The sequence below is a fragment of the Gambusia affinis genome, linkage group LG07 (genome assembly GCF_019740435.1).
Source record: "Gambusia affinis linkage group LG07, SWU_Gaff_1.0, whole genome shotgun sequence".
Classification (NCBI taxonomy): Eukaryota; Metazoa; Chordata; class Actinopteri; order Cyprinodontiformes; family Poeciliidae; genus Gambusia; species Gambusia affinis.
In genome coordinates, this window is record NC_057874.1 from 11,085,922 (window position 1) to 11,099,396 (window position 13,475).

Consider the following 13,475-nt stretch of genomic DNA (forward strand, 5'->3'; position numbering starts at 1 on the left):
ATTGAACAAACTCCTGTGAAGATCCACTCCTGTGTTTCTCATGATGTGTTCAAGGAGACGTATACGAGGGGGAAGAAAAAGAGAGAGAAGGCTGTATTACCTCTGTCTGTCTGTCTGTCTGTCTTTTTAGTGGCACTTTGTATTTGGCTGTATTTAGTCAGATCACCTTTTTCTACATGTTTGGGAAGTTTTTATTGGTAAGATTTGCAGAGCGACTAATAGTTGTCCCGTTGATAGTTCCTCCAAATCTGAGATTTATATCCATGCAGCTCCTCAAACGTCACCATGAGCCTAGTTGCCAGCTGTCTCTGACTGCTGCTCATGGTCAGTTTAGCTGGGCGGCCGTGTCTGTGGATCTGACGTTGTGCCAAACTTTATGTTTCCAGTTGATGGATGGAAAATTGGAAGGTGAGTTGTGCAAAACTTGGAATATTGTTTTATAATCAGCTTTAAACTCATAGACAACCTGATCCTTGATGATATTAACTCATGTTATTTACCAAAACAGCTGCTTTTACACTGATGGATTCTGGAGGTAGATAGTTGCATTTTATTTTATTTAGTAATATCAGAGTAAGAGGGGCTAGAGGGTGGGAGACACGCTTTTTGTTGACTGAATCAAAAAACTGTACTTCAGTTTCCTTTAATTTTATGAGTCTGTCCCTTGTGTTGCTCATCAAAATAAAATAAAAAGGAACTTAGAAATTAGGAGGTGTTGAATACTTTTGCAAAACACAGCGAGCAACAAAAGCCTGCACACTTGAAGTTAGTTTACCTTAGCAGCAAACGATGAGCTGGGCTTCTCCAACAGGTCCCAGAGCTTCTTCCTCTTCTCGGAGCAGCATGTGGTGGTGAACTCCTCTCCATCCCGCTCCCTCATGTTCTCGGCCTCCCTCTTCAGCTCCTCGTTCATCTGCTCCTTCTTCTGGTGATACCGGGCCTGGCAGCAGGACTCCAGGTAGATCTCGTCGATGCCCCAGAAGTCCAGCTCCTGGCTGAAGGAGAGGGCACACATCTCCTCCATCATGTGCAGCTTCCCGGTGCGGTAGAAGTTCAGGATGGAGGTGAAGGCGCCAGGGTGCCGGTCGAAAAAATACTCGTTGTTGTCCAGGCTGTAGTCGTCACATATCTCCATGATGGACTCGTGCGTGTTGCAGTCCCGCAGCTTGCCAAGCCGTGTGCGGGGCAGCCTATCCAGGGTCCTCCAGAGGACTTCGTGGAGAAGCCCCCCGACATTGAGTCTCACCCGGCGGGAGTGTGTCTTGGTCCGGATGATGTCTATAGTGTCCGAAGGCAGCGTGGTGGTCAACCGGGAGCCGGTTTTGATCATCTTCGCTCAGCTCAGTTGGACACTTGGAGAGCCAGGAAGATTAAGAAGACATGGTCCTGGAGATGGCCGCATCAGGACCCCGCTTCGTTTCTTGTGCTTAAAAAAACAAAAAAAACAAAAAAAAAACAAGAGGAAGAAATTTTTTAATTATTCAGCGCCTGCTGAGCGGCCACCGCCGGTGTCCTACAGCAGCAATGTCAGGTGGTTTATCCACTCATCAGAGAACCAAATAGATATTTTAATCAGCTTTAAGAGGCACAGCCGATTTTCTTGCTGACACGGGAGGTGGACAGCCGGGCCAATGATAAACTGGACTCAGAGTGGGATCGCTGTCCAGTGCTGAACATCCCACCCCCCAATCTGCCACCCCCGCCGGTTGGGTGCTGTCCGAGGTGCTGAAAGGTGTCAGTCCGGGTGGAAAAGCGTCCGGTTCCGGTCTAAGCTCGTCATATCGTGAAGCTGTTATGTGAATACAGAGATGAGCTGTTCTCGTACTAAGCCGAGCTAATACTGACACCGATTATCAACTTTGATTAAGAGCCCATAACACGTCGGGTTATCCCCCTAAGTAGCCCCAGATGGACCTTGGGTAGATATCACACTATTTTCCACCACGCTTCCATCCAAGCTTACATTGGTTCTTGAAAACATTGCGAGGGGAACAATAAACTTTTATGAGCGCAATAGGAAAATGAAATCAGCTCCAACGCCCCTATGTTAAACAAACTAATAACAAAATATCTTAAAAACACAGTCAACAAATAAGCATCATACTTACGCGTCTTCTTTATGTGACGATTCACCTCATGAAGCGAAATCAGCATCGTTTCGTTTGTAAGTGCGCTACAACTTGTTAAGCCTGCCACACTCTCCTTCGCTCTGCCTGGAGTCGAGAGATGCATCATCAGCCGCCCTCAGACATGATGGAAAACACAATGCCAATACAAAAACAAAAATAACAATAATAATGATAAAATAGCAGCGCCAAAAAGTCCCGTCTGTCTCTCGCAGCTCTTCTGGAGAGAATCAACAAGTAGACTGCAGAGTGGAAGCTGGAGATCCTGTCTGAATCTCGCCTCTGAACAGCTTCCCGGCAGCGTTGAGTGGCTGTGACTGTGGACGGGATGCTGCTGGGGCTGATTTCACTCAGGCTCCTCCAGCGGCGCAGCCAGCGTGAAGTTAACCCTCACAGCGCCGCAGCGTCGCGACTGATTGCGCTTTGTCACTTCGCTACTGGACATAATTGGAGTGGATTTTGATTTTACCATCGCGTAATGCTACCAAGGATTTTAGAAGTGACGTCTTACGTAAGGAAAGTAGGATAAAAAACAAACAAACAAACAAACAAAAAAGTCCTACTCACTTAACCTAATTGTATTTGATCGGGATCGTATGAAACACAAAAAAGTTGTGCATAATTGTCATGTGCAATAAAATTGATAGATTGTTGGATTAACATCCATTGCAGCCAACAGCCTTTAAAGTGACATTGTTGGGAAATAAGTCCTACCAAGACTTGGCTTCCATCTAAACTAATATATAAGGAGAGCATTCATCAGTACAAAACCAGAAGGCCCATCAAGCTCTAAGGCTTCTGCGGAAATGAACAGTTCAGTCAATCTGTTTTTACACAATCATAACACAGGACCTAAATAAAGTGCATCTCTGACAGTTTCACATTAAACTTAGACAGTTCTTTGAGGTAGACTTGTGGTTTGGTTTTGAATGTGTTATGATCTTGTTTATTTTTTATAAAATGTTTTGTACAAACAAACGCTAATACCTGACAAAATAGGTCAACAACTAGTCACAAGGAATCCGTGGCATTACTTTGAAACTACTGTTCAGAGAAGCTCTCTGTCCAGTCTGATGTAGCTTAAATTATTTGTATAAGACGAATTGGCAAACATTCTGTCTCTACATGGGTAAAGTTGGTAGAAACATAAAAGACTTGTGGTTCTACAACAGAGAAGTCCAAAGTCACTTCTCAAGGCGTGGTATCCTACAAACGGTGAAGAGCTAATTCAGACATTTGACTCAACTGTGTTGAAGGATGGACTCACCTAAAATATTAAGGACTCCAGCCCCTGAGGGATGGAGTTGGAAATATCTAATCTACAAAGAACGACAGAGAGAGGGCTGTACACATAGTTAAAGCCACACTTTTCAGGTTTTAATTGTGAAATATTTGGCCAACCTTGCATTCTTTAAGATCTGTGATATAAAATCTCAAGAGTTCAACAGTTATGCGTACAACTGCAAGGCATTGCATGTGTTTTTTTTTTTTTTATATAGTTCTTTCATTGCTTCTGCTATGAGTTGTACTCTGTGATAGATGCTCTCCTGTGAGTAAGAGGGATGAGTTGGAGCATAAACCAAAACGTTCCACTCAGATTCTCTCTGCAAACAGCAGGCCTGTTTCTGCCTGTACCAGACCAGCTCTGTTTACTGGACAAGCGATTCATTAAACTCACTCTGTCGTCAACATGAAGAACTTCCCAGCTTCCTAAAAAAGAAAAGTGAGCAGCAAAGAACTGCAATTTAATTTTATTACATTCTTATTGATGTGTTTGGTTACAAAGGCAGACTAAAATATTTGAAGCACCAACAAAAGAATATTCACAAAGTTCAGCAAACACATTACTCATTTTTATTGATAGAAAAAATAATGTTCTTATAAACACATACAACAATAAATACAAAAGTACAAAAATTATATTGACAATATTAACAATGATTTCGCGATGAAATGTTTCAAATTTAACGGGTTTCTCTTGGTTTATATCTGACAAGCAGGTCTCCCTGAGGCTGCAGCATCCCAAATCCGTAACGGCTGGCGTCTTTCTCTGGAAGCTGATCGTTGGAGTCACAGAGCTCCAGATCATAGCTGGTCAGCAACACGTAAACAAATCTGAATCGTGAACACAGACGAGAAACATGATTAGGATATTCGACTTTAAAGCTGCAATTATTCAGATAAAATATGTGCAGGGCGCTCACTTTCTGATGGTATTGATGGCAAACTGCCTCCCCACGCAGCCATTGGTCCCTGCACCCCAGGGCATGGTGTAATATTTCAGCTTCTTTCCTCCTTTGTAAAAATCCTTCTTCACTGATCCGTCTTCATTCAGGAAACGGTTGAACTGGAATTTCTGGAGGGGGAACAAAGCCGATATTAGATGCAAGAAATCACAAAAAAATAAAAATATGACTGAATGTGATGTTTGACAGTGGATATACAGCTCTGGAAAGAAATTAAGAGACCACTCAAAATGATCAGTTTCTCTGGTTTTGCGTTTTATAGGTATATGTTTGAGCAAAATGAGCATTGTTCTTTTATTATATGAACTACTGACAACATGACTCCAAAATTCAAACCAAAAATTGGAAATGGGAAAATGAGAAATGGTCAAAATAATGAAAAAGATGCAATGCTTTAATACCTCAAATAATGCAAAAACAAAATAAAAAAAACCCTTTCATTTAGAAACAACAACACTGATGTTTTCACTCAGGAAGAGTTCAGATACAATACTTGGTGGAATAACCAGAGTTTTCAATGGGGGTCAGTGCAGCGGGCTCTTATATATTATCTGTATGTATTTTCAAAGCAGACTTGCAGTGTCCTTCCCACGCCTATTAGCTCTGTTTCTGTTCTCATGCTCTGATAATCCCTGAGTAGCCCAGAGCTCTGGATCTGACCTCTCACTGAGCCATTCAGGGTCAGCTTTGTGTGGCCGCTCATTCCCACCTTACATAAACCACTCTTGATATCAATTATCGTACAACTTGCCTCCAACAAGTGGAGAAGGAAGAAAGAAGCTGGAAACAAACCTGTGGCTCGGGGTGGACCTCTGGGTCCATCTGAGGGCTGACAAAGGGAAACAAACACAGCCTGTCTCCTTTTCTCAGCAGGTAATCCCGACCATCAGCCATGTGGAGGGTCTTGTCCCGCACTACCTCTCTTGTTATGAAGGGGGCAGCAGTGAGTCTAAGAGTCTCTTCCAAGACACTGTCTAAAAAAATAAAATAAAAAAGAAAACAAAAAAATCACAATGAATGTGCAAACGAACAAATGTGTTTATGTATTTTTAATCTTTTACAATGAATATCTGCAACTAAACCAATGGATTTTTCTATTTTTCAGCTGCAGCACACAGTTAGCATGTTATATTTATTTATATGTAAACGCTATAACAGTAATCAGCAAAAGTATTGATAACCTTTTCACATTTTTAATGTTTTAACCACTAACATTTTCAAAGAAGGTACATGTATCCTGTCTGTATCAGTTTTTAAACATCTAGAGACTGAAGGTCCATTTTTCTTTAACAAGCTCAGTCAGACTGGATGGAGTGCATCTGTGAAGATCAATTTTTAGCTCTTACATGAACATGCTTCGATCTCATTTTACACTCGGCTCTACGCTCATGATATCTGTGCTGATAGAAGGTAAACCTCCAATCTTCTGCAGTCTCTAACACGTTTTCTTCCAGACCTGCCCTGTTTTTAGCTCCATCTATCTTCTCATGAACTCTGATCAGCTTCCTGTCTATGCTAAAGAAAAGCATCCCCACAGCATTTTGCTGAGACCGCCATTTTGTTTCACAGTGGGATGGTGTGTTTTTATGCAGGTCTGGAAGTTTCATTTTAGTCTCATTTCCCCAAATCACCTTCTTCTAAGTATGCTGGGTATCCTTCACTGCTTGTGACAAAATGCAACAGGGATTTCCTTTTATTTATTTGTATTTTTTTTTACAGTCATGCCATTTTTCTATAAAAGCCAGATTTGTGGAGGGCATGAATAATAGATGTTCTATAAAGAGATTCTCCCAACCTGAGCTGTTGATTTTTGCAGGTCAGCAGGAATCTATTGTGTGGTAAAAGGGACTGAATATGAATGAATAGCACATTTTGGCATCCTGCATAATTTTGCTTCTACCTCACAAATATGCATTACTCTGTGTTGGTCTGTCAAATAATGTGCCAATAAAACATATTCATGTTTTGTTGCTGTAAAGTTAAAAAATGAAAAGCTCCTAGTGGTATTAATTCTTTTTAATTATTCTAAAAATACATCCGAAGTAACGCAGATGAATGCTAATCTGGTAACAAAAACAACAATAAAGCCCTCACCAAACACTGGGGTCTTCGTGGATTTGTCCATGAGAGGAGTCCCTGAACTCGCCATCTGTGAAATTTGGCCAAACTCTCTCTTCACTGCCGTCAGGGCTTCAGGGTTTGTCAACAAGTAGCCCAAAAGCCAAAATGCAGCAGGACCGACATTTCCCTGGAAACGCACAGACAGAAAAAAAACAAACCTCACATGAGCACGGTGTGATAAGATCCCCCACTCTGGTGTTGCATAGTGACGGCGCAGGTGGCTGTTTGGTAACGGCAAATAAAAACGTCACGTGACATCCACAGATCTAAAATGTACCTTCTGGTTGGAGTTGTGACAGAACACGGCCTTTATTCAAATTTAGTTTTTTTTTTTTTTAATTACATGAAAAGCTTAATGATTTTTTTTAAATTTTAGTGCTGGAAGACAGATAAAACTGTTTCCTCTCATGTGTCTGGGAAGAGGAGAGCCATGCTCTGGTTTGTCTCACTTCTGGCAAAGCCCAGTGCAGTAATGGTTTACTTAAAAAGGAAAGCCAGTGGAAACCTGAGGTCCCCTGCCATCTGCCTGCATTCAAGGGCAGGACGTTCAGCGCCACAGCAAAGCTTGTGACTAAAATACACACGCTAGAAAACAGAACTGCAGCCGTAAATCTAATCACTTTTTCATTTATCAGTATTTTTTGTAGTAGAAATTTCACATGGAGATACAAGAAGAAAGATTAAAATAGGAAACATCTTTCTCTGCCGTGACTTAGTGTATTTTAATTGTTATTATTATTTTTTATCTAAAAAGCTAATTCATATGTATTTATGCTCTGGGATCAAATAGAGCTGCAGCTGTACCAATAAGTTTTCTCTTGACTAATTACTGATTTCTGGTTGTTTTTGAGGTCTGAGCTGCAAATTGTATTATTGTTTTTTTTTTAACGACCACCATATAAAAAAGGAAAAGGTTCTTCAGTAGAGTTGCATCAGAGAAAAACAGCTTCTGGAGCAGACTTTCTATGTTTCATCATGATTTGAAAAAGAGAAAAAACCCCACCAGGAACATCTTTTATGTTACATAACACAGTGTGAAAAATTTGTATTCTTCCAAATTCTTCTTAGACACATTAGACAGATTTGTATTCATTCTCATGTCAAAATGTTTAAGTAGAGATGCACAAGAGATCAGAATCAATCTGGCTGATACATTTATAGATCAGAGAAAGTGGGAGTTCTTCGTTCTGATACATGTATTGAAAAGAAAAATTAAATTTGGCTCTTAATCAGATTAAGAGAATCTGTTTGTACAAAGTCTGTTTTCTCTTAATGACTAAGAGAAAACTGACGGATTCTGCTCCAGTTTTGTCCTGTACCAAAAGACAACAGCACCACCATGTGACTAAAAGGGAAACTGCATCTCCTTTTTATTTTGAGTGTCACTTTCTTTGGAGACAACAAACGGAACACATCAGAAAACTCTTATAGAGACATTGTTATGTCATGCTACTGTGACAGAGCAGCAAGTTTTTCTAGCTTACAGACTTAATCACCGTCAGAAACCCAGGCTTTGTTTTCACTGAATGCCAATCCCACACGAGCTGACTCACCTGCGTGGCCCAGAGTTGCATCAGGACGGCCCTTCTTTGCATCTCTTCGTCCACTCCGTCCTCTTTCAGGAGCCGCCTGTAGGCGTGGAGCCAAGGGCTTGACCCAGAGTCTTCTGTGAGCCCTGCTGGAGCCAGCAGCTCCCAGAGCTTTCTCTGAACGCTCTGTGCAGTCCTCTTCTCCTCTGTCACACACAGATAAACACAGCAAAAGTGAGCGTGTGAGTAAGTCACAGAAAAAAAACCAAAAAGAAAAACATAAGCAGTCCGATTCAGTGACATTGTCAGGTTTTATTGCAGTGAGGGTGGAGGGATGATGGAAATCTCCAAAGTAAAAACAGACGGATTTCTGTGTTTGTTTTGACAGCTACGAGTTACATCACTGTTAGTGGAGCAAAGTTAGTCACACAGGACTCAGACACTATGTAAGCAGCTGAGTAAGAGCAGCTCACCATAGCTACCTCTAAACAAATCTAAGACTATATTTTGATGATGTCAAACTACATAAACTAGTGACAGACGTAAACACCAAAAAACTACATTTACTCATTACTGGCACTCCTTTATTGACTTAGCTTTACCAAACTTAATGTCTTTTGCCCTTTTACCACATTTTCTCACCCTGCAACCACAAATTTCCATTTATTTCATTGAAATTATGTTTTTTAAAGACCTTTGGTGATCTAAAAGCATTGTGACAAACAGGAAAAACAGCAGACAGCTCATGGATAAACTTGTGAAGAAGTGTAAACAAAAGCCAGGCCATAAGGCAACATCACAATTTCAGAGATCACCGTTTAATAATCCACAACCTTAAAATCTAAAGATTAGGGCACAAATGCACTCCTATCGAGACATGAACAGAAGGCCTAGGAGAGAGCATTAATAAGAGAAGCAGCTAATAGAGAAACGGTTACTTTGGAGGAGCTGCAGAAATGCTCCGCTTAGGTGAGAAAATTTGCTGACAGGACAACTATGAGTCACGCATGGAACAAATCTGACCTTTATCAAGTAAAGGTCAGATTCTAATGTTTAACATTAATGTTCAACAAACATGTCTAAGGTTTTTTGCCATGCATTCAAACATGCAAAACTGGCATGGACTAAAAAATATCAAAACCAATAATAGTAATTTTCCCTTTCCTTCATAATGATGGCTTAACTCTTGACTTACCACAAAAACATCCCAATTAAATTTACATCAAAGTTTGAGGTTCTGATGTGGCAACATTTGGAACAATTCAAAGCTTCTGAATACTTCTTGTGAAGCATCTCATTTCCTTGAGTTAAATGTTTCAGAAGCTTTTCAAAGTGTTCCAGTCTGTCTCTCTACCTTTCCTCAGAGTCCCTCTCGCCAGACTGCATAGGACGCCTTCGAGCTTCTTATATTCCTCATAAACTCTTGAGGGATCTGTGCTGTTGTTGTTTTGTTCTCCTCCAAACAACGTCAGGTACCCGGCCCTGCAGAGAGAGAGAAAAAAGAAAAAAAAAAGATGAAGAAGGATTAAGTCAATGAATGCTACACTCAACAGACAAACAGCCCGGACAGTTTATCATTTTAAAAGCCCACAACGCATATCATTTGAATTTTTCCACTCGCACGCCTCGCTGACGTGTGGGAACTCTAAATTTTAAACAAAAATGTACAAAAGGAAGCAATCACACACTGTTTCATGTGACCTTCTCTCTCTCTCTTGCTTACTTAAAAGTTGTAGTAAAATTACAGTTTGAAACATATCGTCCATCTGCCAAGATTGTTAAGCCGGAAGTGTGATCTCAATTAGTTTCTCCAGCAATGCTTACAAACAGAAAACCTCCAAATGAAGTGATGTGTAAACTGTTTAACTAAAGGGTCTTTAGTCACATTCCTGTTACAACAGCCAAGAGTATTTGAGTGTGGGCAGACGGTTTTTTTCATACTTAAAGAGTAAGCTGTAGGAGAGGTGGAACAAGCCCTCCTCCTTCCAGTTCCTCTGGTTGAGCGGCATTTCGGTTTTCAGCAAGGTCTCCAGGTTCCGACTCATGGTGCTGTTGAGCGTTGATAAACTCGCTCCCATGAAGTGCCTGCAGACACAAAATGTTTAAGGGGAGAGGAGAAAAGGTCAGTTGCAGGGAATCTTGTAAAATTGCCTTACAGACTGATAGTAAAAGTAAAAAGCATAATTAGGGAGTTGCTGACAAGAAGGATGACTGGACATAATAGAGGCAAGTGCAAGAAGCCAAAGAGCTTTCCCCCAAAAATACTTTCTTTATGTTTACTTGCCTTCAGAAAGAGACTTAAAATCCACAAGAAAATGTTTCTGTTCTTCAAAAAAAGAACAGGATATTGACAAAAGAAGAGAAACAAAAATAGGAAGCAGATGAAGAGGAATAACCACAGCGATGAAAAGATGAAAATGAAATTAAAGTTGTGTTTCCAGCTTGAGCCATTAAATAATTACCTTTTCATCATCGCCTTGGCTTTCTCTGGCTGGTGAAGAGGGAGCCGCAGGTTAAAAATACGCTCCATGAGCACCTGAGCGTAGCGCCCGAAGTCCAGCGAATCTGGGTCATTGATGACTTCATCGTAAGAGTGTGGATCCAGCAGCAGGGTCACATAGCGGCCTGCAGCACGCACCTATGCATCCAGAGAAGTAAGAATGGATGAGAAGATTTTAAAGTTCTCATTTAAAACACATTTTGTGACACTTGGTTTTTATGGTTACTTTAGGGAATTAAAAAAAATTCATAAAAATTTAATTGAATACAGGCAATAGCATTTGCACAAATTTGGGTTAATTACATTTTCTTACAAAAACGTAAAATGTGTTCTACAATAATCTGGAGTAAAGTCCCCTGGAAAATTGGTCTCTCCCATGGGTAGATTTTAAATGATAGAAAAAGAAAGCAAAAACATTCAGAGAAAACATGATCAACATTCACTTCTCTTTATAAAGACTCTAAACTCGCCCAAAGCTGCAGGTTTTTCAAGATTAACAGGAATGAAACTCGACTTCAAAATGATCTACAGTGAGTGAGTGAAAACAAAAATAAAATCTACCGCAAAGAACTCATGGTGAGTATTTCAATACTTCCTCGGTTAATTTTATGCAGCTGAACTTAGATTTCTCTCCAGGTAAAGAACATGTTTCAATTGTACTGAACTGAAATTCACATCCAGCTGTTACTTTACAGTTGTTGGTATTTGAGGAGTTTAAAACTCCTTACTTACAGTGAATATGTTGCCATGTTTCAGCTTCATTCGAGTTATGAACTTGGATGCATCTTTTCCAAACTCAAGTGCATGACCCAACCAGGGGATGAGTCCTCTGTCCAGAGGCGGCTCAGTCTTGTATCTAAAGCAAAGGAAATAAAGAACAAAAGACACATCGGACACGAGTTCACATTTTGACCTAATATCATAGAGCATTTTGTTATGTTGTTTCTATAAGAGATGTGATTCAAACCACATTCTTTTGTATTAGTAGATAATAATAATTATGCCTAATTACAACATCAAAACAAAAATAAAAGCTTGAGGCAAAAGGCATTCTGAATTTGATTTGTAGCCTGTCTGTATTTCTTAAATTTGAACTTCATAGTTTAACTTATATGAGATAGATCCTCCATTTTATAGCTTGTTACAATTAACCTTTCGTGTGTAACGCAGACATTTCTGACATTTTTCTGCACTTATCGAATAGTTGCAATAAAGTCTTCTTTGTAGTTGTTAATTGTCATGAGCTCTGACTGACTTACCTCCAGCGGTGTGTGAGGAGAAAACCCAGCAGAACCAGCGCAGGAACGATCCAGATCATCTTCGCTCAACTTTCTCCTCTGCGGAGTCGCGATGCTCCCTCCAGCGTCTTGCTGGCTTTTATACTCTCGCGCAGCCGCAGTTGCTCAATAGTGCGCGAGCCGCTGAACACGTTTTTCCTCTAGTCATACTTTCAAGTGAAATGCTGAAAAAAGTACAGACTTCCCGCATTAATTTGTTTACGTCTTGTATATCATTAAAAGAAGAAAACAAAATAGATTATTTAAAAAGAATTGTTCTATTACGGAGTGTTTTCTTTAGATGTAGATAGCTTTTAAGTAGAAATTACATTTGTGATTAGGGTTTGTGTTCCTTTTGCACAGGAAATGCTTTGGACAAGAAGTGGAATTTTTTTTTTTTTTTTTTTTTACTGCTGGGAATATCCCTATTAAGAACAATTCCTGTTACTGTTCACGTATTCTGCTGTTTGATATCTGAATCCCAACACTTGTGGCAAAAAAGGGGAACCGCGTCTCCTCCTGTGGTAGCGTTGTAAAATGTCCCTCAGGGCAAATAATGAATGGATGGATAGGTGGATGGATGGTAGACAGACAGATAGTAAAACAAATGTGTTTTAGTGTTGTTCTCTCTGCTAAACCTCCATAAAAGTTATAATTAGTCAGTCACTTAATTGCTGCTGTTTGTAGATCCCATGATTACATTTTAGGTTTTAAGGATTCACTTAGTATTTGGATGCCTGTTGAATCACCCTCTCCCCTATAATGTTAAATCAAATCAAATCAAATCAAACTTTATTTGTATGGCACATTTCAGCAGCAAGGCATTTCAAAGTGCTTTACATCAAATCAAACACAAAAATACAATCCAACATAGAATCAACAATATAAACACAACATCAAGTCAGATTCCGTCAATAAATTTGCAATTGATTACATTTCAAATACAACTCTAAACAAGTGGGTTTTTAGTTGAGATTAAAAGGAAGTCAGTGTTTCAGCTGTTTTACAGTTTTCTGGAAGTTAACTCTCACTACCGCAGTTAGTTGAGGTTTGTAACATATTTTACTAGAAGGTTTGGATGAATGCCGGACAGTCTGCAGGGCAAAAATTAAGCCAAAGAGCTGCAGCTTGCATCAAACAGCTTATTAGTTTATATTTTCTGGAAGTTTTAGGTGATATACAGAACATTACTGAGACTCTTATGAAGTAATACTTGTGTTGGATGTTGAATTAAAATAAAATTACAGGGAAAAAAATGCTGAGCCTAAATCCGGTAACACTTTGACTAATTATATAAATCAGATTTATGCAGAATTGCCCTTAAGTTATGTTTTCATGGATTCTGATTGGACGACTTCCAAATGATTCTGTCTCAAAAGTTTTGAGCTGTACTAATGTGAGGTTCTCCATTGTGTTTCAATCGTGTGGTGTCTCATCAGTGTTGCTACATTCATCTCCTTCACTATTGGAGACAAGTGTCTTCATTATTGCTGAGGAAACCAGGTGTCGGCCAGTTATAAAACAATGACAAGTCTTTTTTTTCCCCTACAAATTGCAGTCAGTAGACTAGAACTTAATCTAGAGAACTAATATTTGCATTTCATTTCTATTCCTGGAAAAAAAAAAACTATACATGCCATTTCCTATTTTAGATGAGTAAGGATTACCATTTCTTT

At 39.8% G+C, this 13,475-nt stretch overlaps 2 protein-coding genes across 2 annotated transcripts in view; both read right to left on the minus strand.

Moving 5' to 3' along the window:
• LOC122834638 (potassium voltage-gated channel subfamily B member 1-like) overlaps window positions 1-2,576 on the minus strand; it is a 42,042-nt gene extending 39,466 nt beyond the window's left edge. The window contains exons 1-2 of the mRNA XM_044123237.1: window positions 2,109-2,576; window positions 776-1,426 (exon numbers count right to left, since the gene is read on the minus strand). Coding sequence (XP_043979172.1) covers window positions 776-1,330 — 555 coding nt within the window. The 5' untranslated portion in view covers window positions 1,331-1,426; window positions 2,109-2,576. The remainder of the gene's footprint in view (window positions 1-775; window positions 1,427-2,108) is intronic.
• A 1,381-nt stretch (window positions 2,577-3,957) lies between these two features.
• On the minus strand, window positions 3,958-12,103 carry LOC122834642 (prostacyclin synthase-like). Its single transcript, XM_044123247.1, has 10 exons — window positions 11,782-12,103; window positions 11,255-11,378; window positions 10,485-10,660; window positions 9,964-10,107; window positions 9,377-9,504; window positions 8,047-8,228; window positions 6,467-6,620; window positions 5,165-5,346; window positions 4,331-4,482; window positions 3,958-4,241 (listed from the first exon to the last, which is right to left on the minus strand). The coding sequence occupies exons 1-10, from the start codon at window positions 11,838-11,840 to the stop codon at window positions 4,091-4,093; spliced, it is 1,452 nt and encodes a 483-aa protein (XP_043979182.1). The 5' UTR covers window positions 11,841-12,103; the 3' UTR covers window positions 3,958-4,090.
• Window positions 12,104-13,475: the final 1,372 nt, after the last annotated feature.